This window comes from Topomyia yanbarensis, chromosome 3 (genome assembly GCF_030247195.1).
Source record: "Topomyia yanbarensis strain Yona2022 chromosome 3, ASM3024719v1, whole genome shotgun sequence".
In the NCBI taxonomy this organism is placed as follows: domain Eukaryota; kingdom Metazoa; phylum Arthropoda; class Insecta; order Diptera; family Culicidae; genus Topomyia; species Topomyia yanbarensis.
This window is the reverse complement of record NC_080672.1, coordinates 22,824,149-22,851,168: the sequence shown is the minus strand read 5'-3', so window position 1 is coordinate 22,851,168 and position 27,020 is coordinate 22,824,149. Positions and strand designations below refer to the sequence as shown.

The 27,020-nt window shown below is 40.1% G+C and overlaps 2 protein-coding genes across 3 annotated transcripts; one reads left to right on the top strand and one right to left on the bottom strand.

Moving 5' to 3' along the window:
* The first annotated feature begins 1,940 nt into the window (after nt 1-1,940).
* LOC131688795 (mucin-2) lies at nt 1,941-17,541 on the top strand. The gene is made up of 6 exons (XM_058973322.1): nt 1,941-2,948; nt 11,986-12,080; nt 12,335-15,630; nt 15,689-15,859; nt 16,124-16,231; nt 16,295-17,541. The coding sequence occupies exons 1-6, from the start codon at nt 2,704-2,706 to the stop codon at nt 16,442-16,444; spliced, it is 4,065 nt and encodes a 1,354-aa protein (XP_058829305.1). The 5' UTR covers nt 1,941-2,703; the 3' UTR covers nt 16,445-17,541.
* Nucleotides 17,542-25,518: 7,977 nt separating this feature from the next.
* LOC131693917 (transmembrane protein 19) lies at nt 25,519-27,020 on the bottom strand. Of its 2 annotated transcripts, none has more exons than XM_058982187.1 (3): nt 26,798-27,020; nt 26,588-26,748; nt 25,519-26,533 (listed from the first exon to the last, which is right to left on the bottom strand). In XM_058982187.1, the coding sequence occupies exons 2-3, from the start codon at nt 26,706-26,708 to the stop codon at nt 25,653-25,655; spliced, it is 1,002 nt and encodes a 333-aa protein (XP_058838170.1). In that variant the 5' UTR covers nt 26,709-26,748; nt 26,798-27,020; the 3' UTR covers nt 25,519-25,652. The 2 variants fall into 2 exon arrangements, with proteins under 2 accessions (XP_058838170.1, XP_058838169.1); XM_058982186.1 differs by having other exon boundaries at nt 26,588-26,735.

Below are 27,020 nucleotides of genomic sequence, written 5' to 3'. Positions count from 1 at the left end.
TCCCCCCCCCCCCTGTTCAGCCTTGTCCACCCTCTCTCCCATGTCTCTGATACACAGATGTATGACTTCACCCCTTCTCCCCTTGAATATCTTCCCAAAACTTATGTGCCCCCCTATCTTCTAGTGTTAGTTGATCAATCCGTTCGAATCTGTAATCCTGGCCGTTAATTCCTGATGCCGGAAACTGAAAGTTTATATCTCACCCCCCCCCCCCCTTCAGCCTTGTCCGCTCTCCCTCCCATGTCTCTGATACACAGATGTATGACTTCATCCCCTTCTCCCCTTGAATATATTCCCAAAACTTAAGTGCTTAGTTTTAGTTGATCAATATTTAATCTCGTTAAGAAATGCCCAACAGTACCACTACTTTAAAATAGCCCTAATTAATTCCCCTTAATCTTGAACCACTCTTTCTAGTTATTTCTAGTTAATAAGCTTGTAAAATGTTCCGCTTAGTTAATAATTAATTTCTCCTACAAACTCCCTTCTAAAAATCATAAAGTGAATTACTATACAAAGAACACACAAAATGACCCGTCCCCCAAATCTTACGAATATTATATTATACCCTCTTTTATATGTATAAGTTAGCTGTAAAGTTTTTTTTTTAGTTTCATTATATAAAACAAAATAATATTGAAATGTGTAACCCCCTAGTTTTAAGAAACTCAAAATGTAAAACAATGAAAAAATGGCACCTTTAAGCTAACGCATACGTGCCTTATCAAATAAACAAATTGAAAAAAAAAAAAAAAAACAAATTTATCCAATATCAAACCAATTTGGCTCGATTTCCGACCAATTCGAAGGCTTGTTCATCTTTCATTGTTCGTCGGGTAATTTCGTAATACGAACTCAAGTGTAACACATATAGAAAAATTCGACAAAACTGTCGTTTATCTCGAGATAGACAATATATTTACGTAAAGTTTGCAAGAACTCGAAAATTTCCATTCCATAAAAAATCGGATTTCAAGTGCCTGTTTTCTGTAATTATTAACAGACTTTATGTTCCAATATAATTTTTAATAATATAATTTTTAAGATTGCTTCATCTAGGCTAAAATCTTGACTAAACGCTAAGCTAAACGCTCATTTTCCTTTAAAAATAAGATAAAGTTCACCAAACTCGTAAATAAAGCCAGAACCATTAGTTGCACTTAAACAAAAATTAAAGTTAAATGAATGTACTTTGGTCCGACGTACCAAAGTATATTCATTTACCTTTAATTGGACACAATAAGATATTAAGATTTTCAAAACATTTAAACAGTTTTAAAGGTGAATTCATTTTTTACTCTAACTCGAAAACTATTCCACTGTAAATTTTTAGATTAAATTTTCAGATTCGGCATCCGGTTTTACATCGAAAATGGAGGGCAAATATTGTTCAGATTTTTATTTCTATTTTGTAAAACAGTGTTATCGCCTAGGTTATCGCTACAGTTGAAAACTGGAGAATTCTACCAGCGATATTCGTTTTTTTTTTCTCTTGTTCGCAGTGCTAATTGCACAAATAGTGCGCAATACTTCCAACATGTTACCTGGACTTGGATCAAGAGAAAAGGCGATTGTCACTGATTGGATTTTCCAGTTTTCAATAGCAATCCGGAATATATCAATTTTGCCATTGAATGTAATCTCATTTTGATTTTCGACGTTGGCGATTGAATGGACATTATGTAGTGAACTGGTTAAATCACCTTCAAACGTTAGTTTAATGACGTTTTTATTTTTGTTAATTATGTAAACATTATTTTTCTTAATTCTAATAGGTTGAGTATAGTTTATCTGCCTACAACCACACATTTCATATTTAGAGTGTAGTGTTTATGCCATTAAATTTCCCTTTTTAATTAAAGGCGCGCACTACCCGAGTAAGACCCTGGATGGGAAATTTGCTTGCATGCATAAAACGAAATTAAAAAGAACAACAAGAAGCGGATAGAGTTTTTGTGCGAGTCTTGTCGCAGTAAGAAAAGGAGAGAAAAGCTTGATCGAAAATTATTTCGTATCAAAATCAAGTGAAAAGCGCGTTTTAATTCGCGGAGTGTGCATTTTTGCTTTAAAACGCATCCATATTAGGTGTTTTTCGCCGGAAACTAATGTAAAAGTGCAGTACAGTTATTGGGCGGTACAGTTACGTTGAAAGATACACTTTTTCCGTAAAGGTTTGGTTGTAAAACCGAAAATTTATCGCATTCATTGCAAACCTCTGCGGAGGAAAAGGCTGGTTATCCCGTTTGCTGACATTGCGTGTCTTCCGGATTGCCTTGAAAGCAGCTGGTGGACAAGAATTTTCCTGTTTTTTCGCTAGTAGACTGTTTTCCTTAATCCGCAGACCCAGTTTTTCACGGGTGAATTGAGGAATAAAGGCAGGCTAAAAAATTGTTTCCGCCAGCTCTGCACAGTTGGCCATGGCTCGTTTTACAGTAATGTTAGGCAGAATCTTTGCTGGTCATCATAGGATGAGGATTCGTAAATCTTGCCAAAGTTGAGCAGCGAGCAATATTCCAAGTGAAACAAATCCAGCTGAAAGCGTCAATAATAGTATATCAAGATAGTGAAAAAGTTACTTTCGGAAAAAGGAGAAAAGTACTGAGGAGGAAGAGAACTCTAAAACTTGCTGGCGTCGTGGCTGCAAAGGTTGAAATTTTGAACACTTAAGCAAGATAGAGCAGAAAAACGTACAAGTTTTCTAGAATGAGTAGCTCGGAAGGGGACAAATCTGTGTCCGGAAGTGGGTCTAAAATGCAGGGAACAACATCAGCAGCAGGGTCGCTTTCCCTTACTGGCTCCGTTGTTGGCGGTGGTGGCATGGGGCTCGCTGGTGGAACAGGAACCGGATCTGGGTCGGGAGCCAATGCAACCTCGTACCCGATCGATTCGGCATCGAAAGTTTTGGTTCGCCCGACTGATAAAACGAATATTATGCCAACAACTTACAGGTAAGTTTTTTTTACTCTAATACGTTTTCTTCGTCTTATTGCTGGGATTGGGAGGCTCGTTTGTTAGTAGTTGTGAGAGCCAGAGTGTCAGAATATCAACATGAATTGACGCAGTGTTGGCAGAAATATTGAATATTGAGTTTATTGCATCAAAGAAGTTTGAAGAAATTGCATGAGAAATAATTGGCGATATTAATGAGTTATCTGACGTTTAAAATACTCACACTGAAATCTCGCAGTTTTATACTACCACCCTTAATTTAAGCTCAGAAGCGGTTTGTTTTCCTCCCAATTCGCCTTGCAAACGATTTGTGACGACGCCGGCGGTTGAGTGGTAAGTCATTCCAGTTGGTCTGGGATTGACCCAACCGAGGTCGTTGATATTTTTCTGAGGTGAAAATTCCTTCGGAAGGGAAGTTGGTCCCCGGTCCATGAGTTGATGAATTGACATCTAGTCCAGATAGTGGAGTCACCTCTCTGGCGTCGGTAAAGAAGCAGCTAGAGGTGGTCGCACAAGCTCAATTAACATGGGGAACGTGCCCTTTGAGCCAGTCGCTACTGATTCTTGAAATAAATAAATAGAATAGAAAAAAAGTGTTGTGTACAAGACACGACCACGGTTAAATTAAAAATGCGAACACCATATGCGAATTTCAGATTTCTAGATTATCGATAATTTTCAGATTATCTGAAATATTGTCACAGATTATTGTATTTTTATCATCACAGATAAAAGATTGTTTAACCCTAAACACAATATATCAATGTGGCCAAACGGAACGGAAAAAATAAATGCAAAACAATTTTACAATGATACGCATTTTGATTCAGCAGATTTTCTTAATTGATGATAAATATTGAACGGATTAATATTTCTTTGGTTAAGGCATATAACTGATCGTTAAGATTCTATATCATTTGCCCGAATGTCACATAAGCCCGAATGTCATTCACCCGAATGCCACGTACACCCTAAAGACTTTCGCCCGAGTTCCATTCACCCGAAAAACACTGCAGAAAATTAAATTTATTAAACTGAAATACGATTTTTACTTGATTTACATTTAATTCCAAGAAGTAAATAAGGTTAATAATTACCTGTTAAATAGTTTATCCAATCATTTAGTTTATATGATTTAACTAGTGTCTGTTTTACGTCCTTTCGTGAGTTTTTTAGATCTTTTAGCTGTTGGTTCCACTTGTAGTGTACGTAAAACGTTCGTACTAACGTTTCTCTCGTCGAGCTACAATTGCTTCAACACACTATTGAATGTTGGATTTCCACGGTCAAATAAAGCGTTCCATTTATCATTCCACATTATTGGAGGTAATTTTTTTCAGGAGGGAATTTTTTTCAACACATTTTCGAAATCTGGCCACAGTGCTGTGAAGTCGGCAAAGATGTTTATGATTGCGAGTAAATGAGATTCACTTCCGATTAACATAGAGATATCATCCGCATATGCATTCAATACTGCGCGAGGAAATTTTCTCCGCAGCTTATCAAACAATGGTTGTAGGTAGATAACAAACAATCATTGAGAGTGGATCACCTTGGCGCACCGACCTTTGAATTTTGATCTCACTCCCCAATTTACTAAAACTCTTGAGAAACTGTTATTCATACAGAACATGAGGTTTATCAGTTCCGGAATGAACTTCGTTTGTTCCATGGTTCTTGCAAGGAAGTTGTACTCCACTCTATCGAAGGCATGATCGAGGTCAAATGCTACCAACATCGAGTTTCCATACTGTTGTTTTAGCTCGCAAATGCGGTCCAGTATGCGGGCGGTAGCCTCACAAAATGTTTCGCTTTCCGTTGCAGCATTTGTGATTTTTTGATAACACCAGTGGAAGGAGGGGGCTGACGAGGGAACGTGGGTAGCCAGCCTAAGTCAATTGAAGGAAACTTCAAGAGGTTCGATATGAGTTTGACGCACCCTTCTTAAAACAAACCATCAGGCGGGTTAAGCACATATAGAGGAATTGTTTACCTCGTGACTGGATATTTAAGTTGGAAGGGACCTTTTTCGTTTCGTTTTTGTTTACCGTTGTATGCGTGGAGGAGTACAAATTCGCGAAATATTCCTGTACGCTTCGGCGTATCTCAGATTGATGCTAATCCCTTATGGTATTAGCATCAATCTGCAGCGTTTTAATCGAAGTTTCAGCTTGTCGAATCTTTTGATTTGTTACGTGGGATATTGATGTGCTTTCGCCTCTGATGTATGCTTCGTTCCAACTCCTTGTCTGTTGTGCATAGTTTCGTTGAAGCGACAGCATTTTCCCTTTAATGTGGTTGATAGTACTTTGCTGGCTGGAATCGCCATAATAGCGGTCATAGGATGAGCGAAGCAGAGCATAATACAATTCCATTGTGTCGCAGAAGGAACGTCTTTTTATCGAAGCTTTCCATTTGAGGAAGGAAATAAGGTTTGGTTTAACAAATTTGATCCACCAATCGATCCAGATGCGGAAATTCTTTCGATTTCTTGTCCAATAAGCCCATTTGACGTGAAGTTCATCCATAACTGCTGGACCGTTTACTAGGCTTGGGTGCCTACGCCATACACCCCGACCTGGTGGATTCCAAAGCGTGGGAAGCACTGTGCGGATTATGTATTCTTTATGATGCGAGAAGGCTGCAAAATGTACTGTTCTTATCCGCACGCATATGTTGGGAGTTAGAAGAAACCGGTCTATCCTGGAGGCAGTCAGATCTGATGAATGAAAATTCGACATGTTGACGATGTATAAGCTCTCAGCTGTCGTCAACTCCCGAGGCAGACATGAATCTTTTAATCATTGGACTGTGTGCATTTGAACCGGTGGTGATTCACTAGAGTTTAAATCACCCCCATAATTGCAGTGTTCGTTGCACTGTAGAAGTAGTATGGTAGCACGTTGTAGAAGTTATCCCGAACGTTACGATTTTGCGTTGCATGAACGTTGATGAAAGTAACGTCATTTATCCGTGCGATGAATATTCTTGAATCCATGCTTCTATCAATATGAGTGAATGAGAAATAATTTCGTTCTGCAGTCGCTGTTCCTCTTCTATGCTCGTCCACATTGTACTCAATACTAAAATCTGGTATGCTGAGGCTTGTCGTTGTCACCTCTTGCAGAAAGATAATATCTAGTTAAGCAGACCGGATGAAGAAATTCAGGGCATCAAGCTTTGTCCCGTTTGTCACTGCGTTCATGTTGATTGTAGCCGTCTTGTAGCTCATCATATCAGCTATTTCCATCGTAGAGAGGGTAATTCGTTGACATGCTTGCGCGACAAGCTAAGCGTTGTCACGGTAGTGGCTGGAACACGAAGACCTTCGAAGCAGCTTATGGAGGCGACAGTAGCAGCGAGAGCTGAGAATGGTGAAATCTTGTTGAGGATGGCAGTATCCTATGTTGCTTCGACGGGACGTATACTGCGAGCCAAATGAGAACGGTTCCTGCAGATTTTTGTTCTTTACGTAGTATTTACAGTTGTTGCGAATTATTGTTTGTTGTGCAAAGTCGATCGAGTGAGATCTGGCTCTAGCCGTGGTTCAAGCCGGGATGGTCTTTTCGTTATCCCTTCTTTCATTTTCAAGAGGCGATGCCGGTCTTCTGGTATTCGCTGTGCTGGTTTTGTTTTTATCTGCATAACCTACAAAGGTCAAGTCAGGAGACTTGACCTTTGTAGGTTATGAGAGTCATAGTCGTGTCCACCGTCACATATGACGGTATCGGTTAACAAGTTTCATGCGCATAATACTAATTTCATTTGGGACACAAGAAAAGAAATCTTTCCAGACTTTATCACGGATTGATATGATTTCACCGTACTCACGTCACTGATATGCTAGCTGTCTGTTAGTTGTGCTCGGGCGGAGGTCATGAACTCTAACCTCAATAGATCCATCTTCCATTGACAGTGGAATGCTGTAGGATGTCCCGTCGTGTTCTAGCTGGTGTTTCATGTTGTGTTCTTGTACTATGTCCTGTGCTGTTTGAGCGGAATCGGTACCCACGAAGACACGTCCATTGCTGACTTGCAAGTGCTGTAGTTCAGTCGCTTCGATAGCGAGATTTTTTGTGATGAATTCTGCGATCGCGGGAAGGTTCGGTTTAGTCCGTGAATTTTGTTATATTAAAACCAATATCGTTGTCGTTAAAACGCGCGTGCTCACGGCAACATTTTGCTGTCAACTGAAATGACAAAATGAGTATTTCAAACTTGTTTGTTCGAACCTGGATGTCTATTATCTGTGGCTTAGCTGTAAGATATCAAAAATTAAAATTATTTCATTTCAAAATTATTTATTAAACAAAACAATCATTAATACAAACTAGAACAGTAATAATAACTGGCAGAATATTAGCAGAGAAATTTGTATTTGTTAACATTACGGCAGATTTATTTATTTTTATTTATTTATTTATTATCATATCAAGCAGCGTAAGACTATTGTCTTTTTATTGCTACAAAGCTATTTTCTGGTAAATTTGAGTGTGATTCAATCGCCGAAAGGAACATTTTATACTAAATTTTCTAACTACCTAATTGAAATACTCTTTACATTGCTTCTTAAACTTAAACACTGATTTTTCATCTTTCATTAAAAATGGCAAAGAATTCCACAGATAAACACCTCGCACGAACAAAGAACTCGCGTATTGCGCTGTTGAATGGGCTGAAATAATGATATTTCTAACGCGAGTACTTTGAAACGGTCTAAGTTTTTCAAACAAATAGCGCGGATTTTTCGATACAATGATTCTATGTAAAAGTATGCAGGATCGAGCTTTAGTGAATTCATAGAAGGAATAGCCAATCAATGTATGTTCTAAATGGGTGACACGATCTGTCCACTTCAGGTTGTAAACAAATCTTACACAAGCATTCAATGCTACTCTAAGCCTATTTTGAGTACGGGCAGATATATTGGGAAGCAGAAAAACACAGGATATGAAATGTGGCAGAATGTAACTTTTAAATAACTTAAGTTTAGTTTTATGGGTTAGCAGTTTGGCTTTTTAAATTTATAGTGCGAATGCATGCGTATATTTTGCCGCACTGGTTCAAAATATGTTTATCCCACTGGAAATTGTTTTGAATTGTATAGCCCAGGCTAGTTGCTTGTTCAACGAATCGAATTGGAGCATCGCCTAGATTCAAACATGGTAGCGATGCGTCATGGTTACGTGCAATCAAAATGGCATTTGTTTTACCAGCATTTAGCTTTAATGAGTTTTTTAAGGCCCAGCGGTTTATTGCTTTAAGATCATCATTCATGATGTTGCTGATCTCAATGACGGAAAGATTACTACAGTTCAAATAGAGCTGGACATCATTTGCGAACAAATGCACCGAGCAGTACTTTATCACTCCGGGCAGGTCATTAATATACAGATTGTATTATTTATGCTGTCAATTCAACTAGATCCAAATCGATGCAGTATCTTATTGTTCATTACACATAATCGAAATTAAATATTCAATTTGCACAATGTTTTAAACTTAAAACTTAACTTAAGCCAATATATTGGGATTATACCAATTAACACCCAAATCTAAAGTGAACAACAAGTAGTAAATTCAATTGCACAATGTATTCAATTTAATGTTTAAGTGAGTTTTCCAAAGTATTGGGACCATATTAATTCAAATGCTCAAAATCCGCCTAGTAATCTTGAAGAACCATCATCCACGCGAACCAAGCCATCAAAAAAAGTGGATGTGTTCCCAAATATATGCAACTTTAAATACATTCCTTTCGTTCTTTTCTTCTACCTAATTGGTCTGTTTTAGTTTTACTTCTGTTAGGTTACTTTTCTACTACTCATATGTATACCAAAAAATATGAGTCAATTTATACGCTTCTACTTAATCTCTTGTCATATTTTTTTTCTTTTTATTCGGCATGTTATTTTTCCTTTTATTACTCTATCTTAAGTTAGATTCATACTAACACTCACTAACACAATCAGCTATTCCCATATACACTCACAATCTCCCTCATCCAAAATGCACAAATGCCCCTACCCTTCGCGACAACACAAACCTGGTCACAAACGCGAACGTATCAAGCATATCAACCCATCGCTCGCGCGATCATGAATCGCTCACGTACGGCTGTTAAAGCCCTCGTTCTTAGAAGCCTAGATTCATGCCTTCAGTTGGACCAATAAAAAAAAATGACGCTCATATCTGAAACGCACACTAAAAATTAAGTACCGTAAACCGGGGTGACATTGATAACTTTTCGAAGTAATCTACATATTTTTAGACGCAACACATTTTTTTCAAGTTTAATATTTTTAAAACATGTACTGATGTATGGAGAACAATATTAAATGGTTTTACCTAAAATTGTCCGCTTGCAGCTATTTTTTCAAAAATGATTTCAAGTTGAAGTCCGTTTTCGTGTTCCGGGGTGACTTTGATAACGTGCATGTTCTCCCACATTAAGTTATTGATGTCAATGTTTTTCATTCAAATGTTTGTATAAACTAATTCTGGAAAGATACTCATTGTTAAATAGATGTTAATTGGTATTATACAAAGTATTTTAATGTGCTGTAAAATTCGAGTAACAAAAATTCATATAATTTGTGTCCAACTAGAATAAAAGGTTCTAAAAACCTTTAATACTGCTAAAATTGTTTTGTTTCAGTGTTTTATCAATGTACAAAAAGTTTCATCCATTTTAACGCGTTGGAATATTGAACAATAAAAAAAATTGCGAATTTTAGCTTAAAATAATTTGAAATAATTGCCAACTAGTTTCACAAAAAATGTATTAAAAATAAACAAACTCTTAAAACTAAATTTAGCATATCCCAATCTAAAAGAAAATAAAAACTCGCTTGTAATTTATTACTCTTGCTCAAATCTGAGATTTATTTGTTTCATAAAAAATAGACACTTTACGAAGCTTCGTAAAAATCAGGTAAAGTTAAATTTCGTTTTTTTAAAGTTTTTGCACACAAACCGAACAATATACTCAAAAAGTATAACAAATCAGTATTTTGTAAGTTTAGAGTAAAAATCATTTCAAATTAAAATGATTCGGTGGACTATTCTGGTTTAGTAAGCGATCTATGAAAAAAGTTTCGCGTGATCAAAGTCACCCCGATGATCAAAGTCACCCCGGTTTACGGTACAATATTCACGGGTCACGCGATCATTCTAGAGCACACACAAATATGCAAATGCCCACACGGTTACAAAATGGAGTTTATACACGCGAAGTCACATTCGATTGACAGATTGACATACTAGACATACTTGATACTATGATCGAACAACCTTTCTAACCTTCCCCCACCCATCCGTCTTCTTTTCCAATGGATCAACCTGACCCGTATCAGGACTAACTTAACTATAATTGTTTCACGTGGTTTCGAAGAAAAAAAAACGAGACCAACCCCTAAACTATAAGCTGCAGTCCTATCAGTCCAATAAAAAAGAAAGATACAGGATCGAAAAATCGGCAAAGGACACGCCAATGTAGTGGCGGCATTAAAAACTAGCTTTATACAAATCGCTGATACTCTCTGTTACTCTGTACGACCATGAGATATGGGCGTTAAAGGAATCGGATCATCGAAAGCTTGGTGTATTTGGCAGAATGGAAATTGGAGAATGGTGCAAACGCATGAACCACGAGCTGTACTGCCCATATATGCATAAGAGTCCGATATTGAAAAACAGCAAGCCGAGAAAAACGCAGTTCAAGATTTACATTTTCATTGAGCCTTATGAATGGGACAACCATGTTTTGGTATTTTTTTCGATATTTTCTAAACAAACCTGGTCATCTTATTTGTGTATAGTGATTCAGTGGTGATTTAGGGTACATCCTACTAGACAAAAATCCATGTGGGACTCTTATGCTTTTATGGGCAGTGTACCAAGTATACAAACATGCTGACATTGGAAGGCTGACAATACACTGCAGACTATAGAAGGCTGGACATGTAGCACGAATGCCGCAAGAGAGATCAGCTCAAGTTATGCTCAGCAGAGAACCTGGAAGAGGTTATCGACTTTGGGGGCAAATCCCACACTCGCAGGATGTGTGCAATCGAGGAAGGTGCGCGAGCGGCTGGAATTTAAGAGGGGTTTAAGAATAATGACCCAAGATCGAGTAATCTGGAAATCTAAAATAAATGCGAACATATTTCGGGCTACGATGACTACGACGATGATGCGTAAAAGCCAACTATCAAAATTCACTTCGATGAAGACATCCGGACAAACAGTTGACTTACTCGCTAATCACAGCAGTTAGTAATCAACAAAATAGAAAAGTTTTTTTGCTACTGTTGTCTGCAGTAAATTGGGTCGGGTATTTTATTTACGGTTTGTCTAGGATTTGCCCTCAAAGTGAATTTTAGCTGCTGGCTTGTACACCCTAATCTTTATGTTTGTCGATAGCTCGAATCTGTGCGGCTGATTCAATTTTATACCTTCCTTGGCAACACTGCATTTATGATTTGATTGTGTACGTTGTTATCAGGCAATCATAATATAAACCAGTACGCACGGCAAAGGTAATCAGAAATTTTTTTGTAGTGAAACGTATGTAAATCTATGTTTAAAAAACAACTAGGTACAGCAGCGTTTCAGGAATCAACGCTACTAATATGCATAAGGGCGATATTTTATACATACAGTCGGCAATAAAACGATGATCTTCATTATCGTGTTACATTTGCCGGCAATATCCGGTTTTTTCACGTTTTCAATATATTTTAATATAACTAAGGATTGGCTGTCAAAATACGCCCACTACCTTGCAATCGCAGTTATAAGAAATAAATTAAACTTATTGTTTGACATAATGTAAAAATAAGCTGCAAGCAGAGTCCAAGTTCAGTAAATTAAACAAGAAATCCATTATACCTAACAGGCTGTCGCGTTACCGCTTATCACCCACCGGTTGTCGTTTTCGGTCGGGTGCTAAGTTTCGTTTACTCGTGCTCGTAGTTGTGTTCCGCTTTGACATATTTCGCTAATAGATATTTTTCTGTGTATTTTCTCCTACAGAATCAATAACTCGGCCGGCAATCAGATGCGTGTGGTGATACCGAGCAATGCCACTCCACAGGCATTTTACCGTCAGGCGATCAATGTAAAGCAAGGTAAGCTCTCAGTCAGCTGCTTGTTTTTATATAATTTCTTGTAGAGCGTTTGCCCTATATTTTTGAGTTGATTCACTTTTAAGGGTATGTTTTCTAGTCGCTTTTTTCGTTCATTAGTGACTGTTTCTGCGCAGATGATAATTTGCGACGAAAACAGAATAGCAAATAAGTTTCGTTTTTCGTTTTAGTTTTCGATTCCTGTAACACAGACACTTTCTAGTGCATAATAATTGATCGTGTCGTTCTAATTTCAGACACTTCAACCAATCGTACGCAAATAACGGCCCTCCCGGCACGGACAGTTAATCAGACATCGATCACCGTTTCACGTGCTCAAACACCGACCACCTATCACGTACCGGCACGCGGTCCACAAACTGTGGCCAGCATTCAAGGACCACGAGCAACCATAACGGCTCCTATTCGCATCCCAACGCCTCCGATAAGCGTGGCCAACCTGAACACCTACGTACGCCAATCGGTGCCATCTCGAACATCTTCACCATCGGCAACCATTATCTCGCAAGGAACGACCACCTGGATGCCGAATGTGCAAGTCCAGGTTCCGACTCAGTTGATACGTGCCAACACACTGACCCAGGCTTCACGAGCCCGTGTCGTTGCACAAACTATTCCAGTCAATCAGACATCTGGCAACATCAACAATGCCACAATCACAGCCAATGTGGTGGCTCATCAGGCAACGACACAATCTAATCAGCAGAACGTTTCCATCAGTGGTACCAATCAGTCACAAGCATTCGTGGCTACTTTGGCTACGGCGGTTCTTCCACCACAAAGACAAATCACGTCTACTCTGTTGTATCCTAATAACAGCACGCAACAACCATACACCACCGGTACAAATCCTCAACGTTTGACATTGGCCACCACCCTTCCTCCTCAAAGACCAACAGGAGTACGTCCCATTCAACGTCTGCCGACGACAAACATCGGAGTTCGCGTCACAGCCGGCAGTATCAGCATTCGTCCTCCCAGTGTGTCGGTACTTGCTCCAACGACTGTGCTCACTACCCTTGCATCTGGTACCAGTATTACACAAAACCGCACGGGAACCGTTTCAACGGCAAACATCTCCAACACAATACCAGCTCGTATCATACAGGTACAAAACCCGCAAAGTGGCCAAGTGATCAGTGGTGGGCGCCTGCCAACCAACCTGCTAAGTAATCTCCAACCATTGATTGTGAGTAATAACCGTATTCCACATAGCAGCATCCAGCCCAGTTTGACCATCGCTCAGGTCGGAAAATTGACCCCGGTTGCTGCTTCGCAAATTTCAAACAATTCCGCTTCTTCGACCAACAGCCAGGAATCCCTCAGCGGAAGCGGTGGTACAACAACATTACAAACCGTGTCAGGTCAGCAAATCGTCGTTAGTTCGAGCCAAGTCGGCGCCGGAGCACTCAATTCCAACACAGGTTCTGGATCAACGGCCACCATCATCACTGGAAACCTGATATCCAATCAATCTGGTGGTGGTGGTCAATCTCAGTCGCAAGGACAAATAACTCAGATTGTTAATCTGAATCCAGTATCGATCGGCTCAGGGCTGTCTGGTCAAGGGGCGCAAATAGTTACCGTCAGTCAAGGACAACTCATTGGCACTCAGCAAGCCATTTCCGTATCGAACTCTGGTGGTGGTGGATCAACGACCGTTATTCCAATCCCACTTGCTTTAACCGGAGGAAGAAATGCTAGCATTCCAGTCTCGGTGGCAACATTGTCATCCGGGGGACAGAATCCAATTAGCATCGTTTCCGGTGGAAGCACCATCACCGGAATCGTTCGCACTACTACTAGCAGCGCAGGTGGAAGCGGATCCGGAATATCTACATCGACTATGCCATCGATTTTGCCGATTGCCAAAGTCACACCGCAACAGTTGAGTAACTTGAGTACCATCGAAACGGTCAGTAGTACGGCTCCGTACTCGGTATCCGGAACGGGGACTTCACTGTATATTCAAACAAGACCGCAGCAACCCAGCGCTATTGTTACAACCATTGCAAACACCGGCAAATCCAGTACCCTGAATGTAGTCTCCAGCGGTTCATCTGGTTCAATTGGCAATTCAGGCGCGACTTTTCTGCCCACATCCACATTCTATTACGAACGTGTAACTGCTTCACCGGCTTCGTCTTCGCAGCCCATCACAACGTCCGCACCTGGGCTGGCTCAAAGTGTTTCGGCATTAACGTCCGCCACAATCACGACAACAAGTGCCGTCAGTGGACCGGTATTCTCAATCTCATCCAGTTCGCTGAGCAGTAGCAGTGGTTCTTCCGGTCCCGCCGGAACGATTGTAACCGGTGTATCGAGTGGCCATGTGAATTCATCCAATGTCATCACGACGACCGTTTCTCCATTGCCATACGCACCGACGGCTGGACCGTTTGCCATCGTACAAACGACTGGACGAAATCTTTCCGGTCCAATGCATGGAATCGTATCATCTTCAACTGCGGCCGTAGGACAAACCATACAATCTCAACAACAGCAACAGCAAATGGTGTCGCAACAATCACAATCTCAATCCCAACAATCCGGCAACACACAGCTTCAAACGGTTCCAGTTCGTTTCCATCCGCAATTGTTAGTTGATGGAGGCCAGAATCAGCAAATTATCGTAACCGGAACGTCCGCCTCATCCAATTTATCGTCACAGCCGGCCCACGTGCTAATTCCGGTAAGTGCCACCGGTAAACTTGAATCGCCTCAATCGAGCATTCTGCGGAAGCGCGGTTTGGAGGGTTCACTGATTAAAACGGGCAAAGATTTAACTCAAACGCTAATTGCGATGGGCAAAGAACGAGCCCGGGAAATCGAACAGCTGCGTGAAAGGGAACGGGAACGAGAAATGTCGCCACCATCGCGACCAGCATCGACCGATGGTTCAACTACAGTCAGCGCAACTTCTAGCCCCGGAGCGGATCAACAAGAGCAAGAAGAAATCAAGGCTATGGCATTTGCCAACCGAAATGCGAACAGTGATTTGCCGTTCAAATCGGTTCGTGAAGAATTATTCCACCACGGTCAGCAATCGCATCAGAATCAGACAACTCTGGAAAGTACAAAGCAGCAATCACTCTCCTCGGCTTTCCATCATTCGACAATTCCACATCAGAATGTGACAGCACCGGGAAGCAGCAATGGAAACTATGAGCAATCACCGAGGAAGAAACCACGGAAACAAAATGTTGCCGAAGGGCTCAAATCGGTGGCCAACAGTTTGCAGTTTTTCGCGAACAACGATCTGGACAGCAGATTCCGTATGGATATTTCTGGTCCATCGACGGTACCGGGCGATGGAGGATCAATTCAAGCATTGCCACAGCAGCAACAACAGCTACCGCATCCGCCACATACAAAACATAAAGCTAGCAAAAACAATGCCGCCGTAAATAACATCAGCACTGGAAACAGTATCAAAATGGATGGTGCAGCGGTTAGTAGTGGGAAAGAAGGTACCTCGACTGGGAAAGATGTTTCGTCGGTGCGGAAACCTCGGAACGTTAGCTTACTGGAGGTAAGGTATAAACTATTTGAACTAGTCACAGTTTATGCATTTGTTTCTGATTTTGCAGACATACAAACAGAGTTGGAAAGCGGCCAATAACCATTTCCAACGGTACACGGATGTCAAACAGAGAGAGGAACGACGTCCAACCATCGTCGACATTGCTAATCAATCGCATGTGCTCCAGAAGGTTAATGGCTGGAAGATTTATCATCTTAGCGCTCAGATTGAGGATTTGGTGAGTTGTTTTTAACGAAGTGATCTCTTCTTTTAATGGCACTAAACACCAAGGGAAACGAATGTTTTATTCCTTTAACAATGGCGGTAGGATAATGTATTTAATGACTGTGCTGTTTTGTGTAACTTTTCAAGCGATTTTTTGTTGTCCCTACAAACTAAAGTAGTCGTTTCGGAATTTGTTTCCTTATGGCAAAAGTTCCTCCGCAATCTTACAAAATTACTTTAAATCGTCAATTTCACTTTACTCCAAACACTCTTTCAGTGCGAGTTGGAATCTCAAGCGTACGACGAACTGGAACAGATGTTGAAACACATGGAAGCAACTCCTAAACCATCTGCGGAAATCGAACGCACCAATGAACTGCTGAAGGTAACCTAGCGTCAATTGCTAACACTCTAAAACTCGGTTTTAACTATACCATTTCTAATGCAGGGCAATATGCAACGAAGCAAGATCACCATCGATGGCATCAACGAAGCGCGGGCGCAAATAATGAAGATCTTCGATCACAAAACCCACGTTTCCGATATCATTCAGCGGTGCGGCTCGAAGCGCAACTTCAAGAAACGGGAGAAAACCTAAATGGAGGTAGGAGCGTGAAACGGGACGATGTTGTACAGAGGTGTTCTAATGTCGTCGTTTTTTGTTGCTTTGTGTGTTGAAAAGTGCTGCTTGCTTGTACTGATAAGATAAATTGTAAGATAATTTTTAACTTAACCGAATAGAGTGCGACCGTAGATTTAAGATATGGTGGTGAAAAGTTGCATAATATGCGATAATTGCGTAAATGTAAAAAAAACAGCGCAGCAATTCTTCCGATTGTGCTTCGATCAATACTAACCCCTGTACAGTTGTGTAAATGTATTTCCACTGCATTATCTGATTGAGTTTAGTGTAGGTCATAGACTTTAAATTTTATTAGGACCACAGTTTTTAAAACAATGTTAGCAATACAGATTATTTCAATGATGATTTCACTTATTGAAACATTTTTAGATGATCTATCATATTGCGAGAGTGAAGGTCGTCGGTGAGAGTTTCGATTCAACGCAAAATAGCTGTAGGCTCTGAAAGTGTTTGTACTAGATGTAAGTGCAATAACTTGTTTAATTCGATAGTTGCATAGATGAAAAAATGAAGAAAATCGAAAAAAGTGAACCCTCCTGAAAAAAAATCGAAAGCTCGATACCCGATACTGCTTCACTCCCGCGTTACACTATGCTGGTGTAATACGTACTTCAACTTGAGGGGATAGTTACTGCTATAATTATCTATCCGCTGTACAGAATCCATACCGGTAATGTTAATATAATGGTGTCATACAAAGTTGAATTATTAGTGATTAAGTGCAGAATTTTAAAGCTAAATTTAGTTACTTTGAATGTTTCTATTTTTTTTTTTTACTAAACTCCGAGGTTTATTTTTCCCCGATAATAACACAGTGTAGGCAGTAAGCGAATAAATTAATTATATTTTGCAATAGAGTGACGGATTGAAGTTTATTAATGGACGGCGAAGTTATTCTTCAGAAGTGTTCCGTAGATCAGTAATATTCATACTTTGAGATAGTAGTGATAAGGTACGATGTGGACATTTCTCAATTTTCTCTCGACAAAGCGAATGTTGTGTGTTACTAAGTAGCAGTTATTTCAAAAAGATTCATAATAATAACGATACAAGTGTTTTTGTTTTACCAAGAGAAATCCTCTACTTGCATATCAACACAATAATCAGTAGATCCCAGCGGTTGGGATGTACCTGATTTCTGTAAGCTACGATTGAATGGTTTATCACCTGTTGTGATTTGTTTTCTTGACAACCATGTGAATGTTACAGCCTCATTCTGCATTACGACGGATTATGGTTCGATCGAAATTGACATCCGCTTGATTTTGTTTTCGTTATTGGGAATGCAGTACGTTGTCTCAAGAACAAAGGAAACATTGCATTTATTCTTGCTGTCGTGAGTGGAGCGCCGTTTCGACCTAACTGCGGGGTCGCTGACTTCAAATTCATTCAACACGTTAGGCTAAAAATGACAGCGTAGAAATTCAGACACCCGTGTATACGGAAAATGACAATATAGAGGTAGGTAGGTAAAATGCATCACAACCGATTGTCTACTCATCTACGGCAAACCAACCGGAAACACCGTCTTCAGCACCATCACCTGTACCACAAACACGGTGTAATAGACTGATAGTCGTTTCAGTGTTCGTATCAGTTTAATGAGCTGCCTGAACTAGCGATAATTGAAAGGTACATTGAGCTCGTTGGGTGATTAAGCGCCATTCCCTCATGTGCGCCAACGCCGAATCTCACCATCTGAACAGATGGTGTACCTATCTGTAACGAGAAGATCCCAGTTCTCGTCAATGTAGAATAGACTGCCGAGAAAAATAATAAATTTTTCAAAACTCGAACCGCCCATCCCTGAGTCGATTCCTAGTCCCACCAGGAGTACTTGCTCCAGATTTGAAGCAAATCGGTCAAGTCTAGCTACCGGACCAACGTGCCTAAAGTTTTTATGGGATTTTTCAACAATTTATATGGAGAAACCCCACTAGCTCGCATTTTCGCCGCTAGGTGACACTGCATGCATCGTATTATTACTGAAAATAAGAAAGATAATTTAATTGTCTACAGCTTTGTCGAAGACTGCTAGTCGATCCGGCATTATTAAAAGAAGCTATTAAACTTTTAACGAAGTGAAGTCTGAGTCAGTTTTGCATGGTGCACTTGGTTGTGTATCAGTACGCGAATCCCACGAACTATACATTGTTTTGAAATAATGGTTAGATTTTGCTGAATAGTATGTTCAGAAGAATTGTAGTACATAATGCAAGTTGGGCCCTATTCTTACAGTCACGTCACTTGGTGACTAGAAGGAAATATTCTTCTAGTCACTAGGTGACGTGACTGTGAGAATAGGGCCCGTTATGTTTTGGTTACAAAATTTTAGTTCCACCTATGACCGCACAGAGGGTGCCAACACTAACTTTTCATAGGAGAGAGATAGAATATCGAGATGTTCGAAAGAAATACTGCAAAATGCCTGTTCTACAACTTTGTAGAAGACACCTAATTTCTATCTCTCTCCATCAGCAGCATCCAACATCTTAATTCAGCGTATAACATCTATTATTTCCGTTATTTTCAGTACTTGTACGTGGAATTGGTTACAAAATTGTTTTCCAATTAGCGCGAACATCTAATTTGTTCATACAGCACAACGTAAATAAAACCAATAATAGTTGGTGAAGGAAAGGTTTGTAGCATGTATATGCTTCTTTCCACCCATCGGAAATAATAATAGTTGGCGAAGGAAAAGATTTCTAATTTAATTTTTTTTTTATAATTCTCCAAGTGGGAGATTTTTGTTCCAATTGGCCCTGATTACTAGCATGGGGCTACACAAAATCCCAATGATCACTTTGTCTTCCGGTGTTGACATGACATCTAACAAGGTTGGAGCAGAAACCGACTGAAATCACAATTCTTTCTGTTCAAGATTTGCAGCTTTGCATTAAATTAGCGCAAACCAATCACGAACGAGCTTCGGTCAGATGATTTAAAATTGTTTTTTTCCGTGTGTGTATGCTGCCTTCCACCCATCGAGAATGAAAATGATGGTTTCTGTTAGTAGCACGTAACGACACAAACTGATTAATCTACCAGCCGTGTACAGCTCACAAATACTTCCTTCTCGGTATTGTACATATGCTCCATTTTTTGGTATTAATGCATGTTATACATACTTCAAATTTTAATACAACATTGCTGAACATATTTTCGATTAACTGGCTAAGAAATTGATTAATTCCATGCAGTACAACAAAAGATATAAACGTTCCAAGTTTCACTCGACTTTTCTTCCTAATTTTTGAAAAAGGGCTCCTATATTGAAAGGTAAGTCGTTAGACATGACAAAAACATTATAGATTCACATTAATCGACTTGACGAAAAGGTATATGGGAAACGGATTTGAAGGCCTTGAGTTGCCAGGACATCGTGACTGGGCATATCGGGTGGTCCGTGAGCTTGTAAAATTTCATTAGGTTTTGCTTTGGCTTCACGATGATTGAGTAAAGCGCTGAGCACGACCAAACGATTGGTCAATATCTTGGTAAGCTTTGCCACAATGACATAGGGCGCTCTCGGCAAGCCATATGCGTGAGTAGTGGGCATCAGTATTGTAGTGATTTGACATCAGTCTTAACGCGGAACGAACAAAGTCTTTTTGCAGATAAAAACTCTTAAACCAAGGGTTAAGTGAAACCTTTTGGGATAATAAAGCGCAACCGCCGCCCTTTACTAGCCATTGGCTATCTTGATTTTACCATTTGGGCGCTAATTTGTCGCTACAAAATAAGCTTTGTTTACATTCTACGAGTTTTTATTGGAGCCAACAACATCCAGCTGAATCAAACGCTCCTTTAATGTCTTGAAAAACCGAGGTCATTTGTTGACGTTTGGTGAACGTGATATCCATCTTCGTTGCGAGCTGGACCAGGCAGTCGTTTGTTCCTTCAAAATCCGACCAGCGGTTCCGAAAGCAGCTGATTTAGTTCAGCCCAGTTGTCGAGGCGATAAAGAATCATTTTCTCTGTAGCCCGCCAGGGTAACAATTTAACACTGGGTGGGAATATACCTATTCGGGTGGGGCATTGTTATATGAAAAAACGTAATCATAGCCACATCAACCGAGCACAGCACTTTTTTGGTACCTTTTGGGGTCCCAAACAACTGTGCAAAATTTGGGGTCGATTGGTGCTGACCCGGCGTGGCGCATTGCGTTTGAAATTTGTATGGAAATTAGTATGGGAAAACCTACATTTTTGCATTTTTAATTCTACAGACTACAATACTTCTTGTAGTATGTCAACAAATAGATAGAAGTATAGTACAGGATATGATGAACAACTTTGCCGAAGGATGTATGGTGTTAGAATGTCTCTAAGCCAAGTTATAGCTGTTCAAAGTTCGATACATCGAATTAAATGCCAAAAATCGTTTTTATTGCCAACACTGCGGGTGTACCAATGGTATTTCATATAGCATTCCAAAATAACATTATACATTTTAGATTTACCACATTGGTATGTTTGGATGAATTATTCAAAAGCCTTAGCTCAATTGCATAAGCGTAGGTAGTTGAGCAATAGGGCGTAGTGAGGGGTGAGGGGGGGGGGGGAACTTTAATATGTAGAAATTTGAACTGAAATGTTGTCGAGTTGGAATGTTCAGATGAATTATTTCAAAACATTTACACAATATCCTACGCATAATAGTAACGTTGAAATAAAACATACTGTATCCTTTTGCCTTGACTTTTATCAATAGAAGTTACGTTACAGACTGAATCAATTGATGTCGAGTTGATATGTCAGAGGATTGCATTGATTATATTTCAGTTTAATACGCACTATGATTTGATGGGATGCTCATTTCAATGTTGCTCGATCACCTGAAGCAAAAATTGATGTAGGGATCTGGTAGATTTCATGTTGAAATCCAGAAATTAGCTTCACGCCTCGTGATCGAACAGCATAGAAATGAGCATGCTATCAAATTATGCGTTGTATACCGAAATATAATCCTCTGACATATCAACTCGACATCATTTGATTCAGTCTGTAACATGACTTCTATTGATAAAAGTCAAGGCAAATGGATACAGTATGTTTTATTTCATCGTTTCTATTATGCGTAGGACAATGTGTAAATGTTTTGAAATAATTCATCTGAATATTCCAACTCGACAACACTTCAGTTCGAATTTCTACATATTAAAGTCCCCCCCCCCCCCCCATCACCCCTCATTACGCCCTATTGCTCAACTACCTCATGAAATTGAGCTAAGGCTTTCGAATAATTCATCCAAACATACCAATGTGGTAAATCTAAAATAAATAATGTTATTTTGGAATTCTATATGAAATTCCATTGGTACACCCGCAGTGTTGGCAATAAAAATGATTTTTGGCATTTAATTCGATGTATTGAACTTTGAACAGCTATAACTCGGCTTAGAGACATTCTAACACCATACATCCTTCGGCAAAGTTGTTCAGCATATCCTGTACTACACTTCTATCTATTTGTTGGCATACTACAGGAAGAATTGTACTCTGTAGAATTAAAAATGCAAAAATGTAGGTTTTCCCATACTAATCTCCATACAAATTTCAAACGCAATGCGCTACGCCGGGTCAACACCAATCGACCCCAAATTTTGCACAGTTGTTTGGGACCCCAAAAGGAACCAAAAAAGTGCTGTGCTGAAAAAACGATCATTTTGCCCCACCCTAATACCTATCTTTGCGCACTCTCTCCGTAGAGTGTATTGTTTTGCAACATTATACTCACCACTGTTCCATATGCTCGTTCACTTTTTACGTAAAATTTTGTTTATATTTTTGTTCGTGAACGATTTTGTTAGTCCAGATAGGTGTAGTCATTTTTGTTAAACATTTGTATATACGTAACATAGGGTTTAGTTAGGTTACCACTCTCCTTTCGCTGCAAAAGTAGGCTGACTATATGCTTGTACCATAGCGATGACAGCTATGCGACGGTGCGTTTTTTTGGTGTTTGTTTTGGTGGAGTGCAGAAGGCGGTCATCGACATTGAAAAGTCCTTTCGAAAGGTGCCGGCCCGTGGTCCGGGTGCTGTATGTTTTGTGGTGCTGGGTCGCCGGATAACGGAAGCTAATTATTGTCAAGGAGCCACTTGCTTTCCCGGCTAAAATTAAAGGACCCAGTGCACTGATACCACGCCGCCCTCACTGTGGAGGATAAGCCGAACGAGCATAGCTCTCATCCACAGTTAATCGTAATGAGCGAAGCAAGTAGGTCAACGGATCTGAGGCAGGTCACTGCGGTGTCTACCTGGGACATTCAATCCGAAATTCCGGTAGGAGCACATAGGCCGTCCCGACAAAAGGGTTTGCTGAGCATATCAGAACACTAGTAGTGACCAAACCGCTACTTACATCTCTAACAATTTTCATATGTAGAATCGGTGGATACGAATGATGGTCCGAAGCATGTTTATCAGGGTTCTGGACGGCGACAACTTTAACTTGCCTCCACTCGTGCGGAGCAATGTTTGGTTCCAGAAAACAATTTAATAAAGTCGTAAAAAGGTCTCTACTGAATCCAGCGATGCCACATGTTTTTGTGAAATGTCTGTAGAAGAATAATGAAAATGTCTGTAAAAGTCTGTAGACGGTTGTTTAAACTTTATTTACACTACGTCATTACTTTAAAAGTAGCTTGAAATTTGTAAACTATTGTGAAGGAATCACTCGTATTCGGATAAAATTATTCAAGTGCAATTTTGTTAATACTACTACTCTTTTAAAAGTCTGTAGATTTCTGATTACGTCTGTAGGAGACCATCAAAAGTCTGTAAAATACAGACATGTCTGTAAATCTGGCATCGCTGACTGAATCAGATTAGTTTTTCAGCAAATTGAGCTTGATCTAATCCGGTCCTGGAGCATTATTGATACGCGCTAATAGTGCCATTGAGAACCATCTAGAAAGATGGCACAGAATCCTTTGAAGTAACTCGAAATAATCCAGCAGAACATCGGGCAACACCTTCGATTATCAATCGAAGGAGTGTTAACTTTTGTATCGCCTGTGCCTGATACTGAATTTAATTGTTGGATCTGTGTTGATCACTATGTTGGCCTTTTCCGATTTGAGAGCATGACACGAAGTTTATTCGCAGTGACTTTTATGATTTCGCGGACGCTAGCGAAATTGGCAGTTAAGTTCTTACTAATTTTCCTTTTTTATTAACGACTACGAGTGAGTCAATTTTCGTTTTTTATGTTTTAACGACATTTAATTAGCAAAGGGACTGGAAGGTGTGAAATACAGCCCCCTGCTAGGCAGCCATTTTGTCCTATCCAACAACTGCCCGGTCAAACCATTCGGAATTTGATTCGGAACCCTGAATGAACTCATTATGGATTCCAAATCAAATGCAACAACCGATTCTGAGTCGGAATCGGTTGTTGCATTTGATTTGGAATCCATAATGACTCCATTAAGAAATCCGAACCGGTTCCGGAATGAGTTTAACTGGGTGCCTTTGTTAAATTCAAAACAACCCAATGCTATAGCGCGGGCGACATGGGCCTAGAAGCGGCTAGGCCCATCATATGTTGACTTCTGTCAAAGTCTGTATATCTCTATAGCGGATGACAGGAGTGACACCCTCCTGGTGAAATATTTTTCAATATTAAGAGCAATAGTACTCAAGGCAGAGCAAGGAGTTGAAGGAAGAAAGTTTAGAAAAGCGTGGAGTAGGGTCATATGAGCAAGCTTAGAGTTTCCCGGCGACTTAACTTTTTGTCTGCTACCGCAGGAGTCAGGATGTTTTGGCATTTGAAATGCGAATCACCTGCGTCTGTGTTGCTGAGTATTGAGCTTAAAATTGATCTCAATAGCCTCTGACATCAAGGAGTAATGAGCAATACAGTGTATCGGCGATTTGTAGAGCAACGTTGTCATATTTCACTAGTCTTACAAAATCTGTGATCAGGTTTAGAACGTTGTACCGTACCACCTCGGAAACAATAACGTTCGGAACCTCGTTGTCTAAGGGTGCTTACAGAGTGGCGGCGAGAAGCTGAGCTGGCGCTGGAACTGGCATTAGAAATTGAGAAACCTGCTTTCTGCAAATCAAACGGATGCTGTCAGAGTGAAAGCCGAGCAGATCTGCGCCGACTGCCTGCTTTTACTCTACAGGCTCCATTTGATATGCTGCAAGCAGGTTTCTCGCATTCTAATGTCAGTTCCAGCCCCAGCTCAGCTTCTCGCCGCCACTCTGTAAGCACCCTAACAGTACCGTGCTTGTTAGAGACCGTATCTTGCAGTCTCCCTTTCAATAGACACAACACTTCTTTAGCTACTCTGCGATCGACTTCAATGATGTCGATGACGTTTACAGCCGATGTAAAGAAACTCGGGAGATTTCAAGATAGTGCCGTAACTTTGCCCAACAGATGTTCATATCGCCTCTTCGAGCACTATGTTGATCAACAAATTAGAGTATGCATCATCCTGATTCAATCCATCTAACATTACATATCAGTCGGGTGTCTCTCCGGCTATTCTAATGCTTGATTTTCACCAATCCACTGTCATACGAATTAGTTAAAAAAGTTTGGTTGGAAAGCCATGTTCAAGTAGTTCACATTGTTTCACTAAATCGTACGCTGCCTTGTAACCCATAAACATATGAGTTCGCAAGTTGTAGTCCTGAAATTTATCCCGAATTTTTCGCAAAGCAACATTTGGGCTGTCGTTGATCATCTTTCTTAAAAAAACGCTTTAGTTATCTCCGACAAAGGATTCAGGCAACGTACTCAGTCTGCTAAACAGAACACGGAAGAGGTTTTGAGAATTGTTATACCTCGATAGCTATTGCACTCGAATTTATGGTCTATCTTGTAGATAGGATATATGAAGCCATCCAACCAATCCGAGGGTATCACTTTTTCCACCCTGATGCACCCGATCACGTAGTGAATTGCTTTGTATAATAGCCAACTAATCAGTAGTCCGAGTAGCCCTGCTGGATCACAGGTATAAGCGGAAATTCTTTTGCCAATAATACAACTTTCAAAGAAAACCGGTAAAGTTTAAAACATATATTTTGCTTAAAGTTAAGTTGCTCGTCATTGTAAAAAAGATTCAGATTGTTTATTTTGTATGGTTCCATAAACTATTAAGTAATAACATAATGCCCACAAGTAACTAGCAGTCTTTTCTAAAACAAATCCCAGAAATGCATCGCAATGCTCGGCATAAGCAGTGCGGTAATAATGCTACTAATTAAATTAACACTATGATTGTCCAGAATTCTCACTCCTGAAATATGACGCACGTTCTTCCCCGGTCGCTCTACTATTCTTCCGCTGGTATCCACGCCCGAGTACTGTAGGGTAGCCCCCAGCAGCGAATCAACGATCGATCCCAGCAAACCAGCAATGCCCCCGAACACAATAATAGGCCACTGATTCGGGCTGTGGGAGTAGATCTTAGCATCGACAGTATACCGAATAGTCAAATAGTATGAAAGCCCAACCACGACACCGCCCAAGAAGCTCACGAGAAGTCCGAACGGAGAAACTGCTCCATTCGTTCCACGCGGTACTCGTTTTCTTGTGGTTATCAAAAATGGGTCCCAGCGACCAACGACTGTTCCAAGTTCACTGGCCCAGGTGTCACCGTTGCAGCATGCGAATGAACCCATGATGCCTACACTGAGCCAACTGGACCTGTAAAGCTGTGTGAAATCAACAGGACGCTCGCCGTAACCACAATCCAGCAGGTACAGCAAAGCCAACTGCGTCGCCATCCCTGCGTTACAGATCACCTGTGCCCAATTTCGCTGACCTTCTCCCCCTCGGAAATCTATCTCCAGTTTGCGTTTCAAATGGCATCGGAATTTTGTTGCACGACTGGACGTAAAGAAAAATGTGGCCAAGCAGACGAGGAACGCGTGGGACGATATCGACAGAATTATGGCGCAGAAAAGACCAAGAGCAGCACCAGATTTGTTGACTCCTTTTCGCTTCAGTCCGTACATCATCAGCAAGATTGGCGCTAAGATGGAAAACAACCATCGTGTGGGCGGAATGACGCTTTCTAAAAATGAATTCATTTGATGTTCAGCATTTGAAATATTAGGGATTTGATTACCTTCATTGTCATTAGCTATCTTAGAGTATGCTACATTACCGATCCACATAAACATGGACAACGGAAGTGAGAGAACACAGAGTATTATCGGTAAGTATTTATGTAGAGCTCCGTCATTCATTCTTGGTGTAAATTGAACCAGGCGAACCTGCGTTGTGAATCTTTTTTAATGTTTGCTACATTGCAATAGCGTGTTAATGAAAAACTCACCTTAATAAATTAGATAAATCATTGACCACCGAGAATCACGTTTTACACTAAAAATTATAACATTTACAAAAAAGATGATACCCAAATAATAAAATATGTAACACAACAAAACTTCCTTGACCTGATTCAAAGTCTGTACTAACAGGTTATCGTGCTCAATAAAATTACAAATTACAAAAAAAAAAAAAATCACTTTTTGTTATGCTATAATAATAATACGAAT

Excerpts from the sequence above, each read along its gene's own strand:
- LOC131688795 (XM_058973322.1), top strand. The coding sequence starts at position 2,704 with ATGAGTAGCTCGGAAGGGGACAAATCTGTGTCCGGAAGTGGGTCTAAA. Across the intron at positions 12,081-12,334 it reads GGCGATCAATGTAAAGCAAG|ACACTTCAACCAATCGTACG; the intron begins GTAAGCTCTCAG and ends TTCTAATTTCAG. Across the intron at positions 15,860-16,123 it reads GCGCTCAGATTGAGGATTTG|TGCGAGTTGGAATCTCAAGC; the intron begins GTGAGTTGTTTT and ends ACACTCTTTCAG.
- LOC131693917 (XM_058982187.1), bottom strand. The coding sequence starts at position 26,708 with ATGAATGACGGAGCTCTACATAAATACTTACCGATAATACTCTGTGTT. Across the intron at positions 26,534-26,587 it reads GATAGCTAATGACAATGAAG|AAAGCGTCATTCCGCCCACA; the intron begins GTAATCAAATCC and ends ATTCATTTTTAG.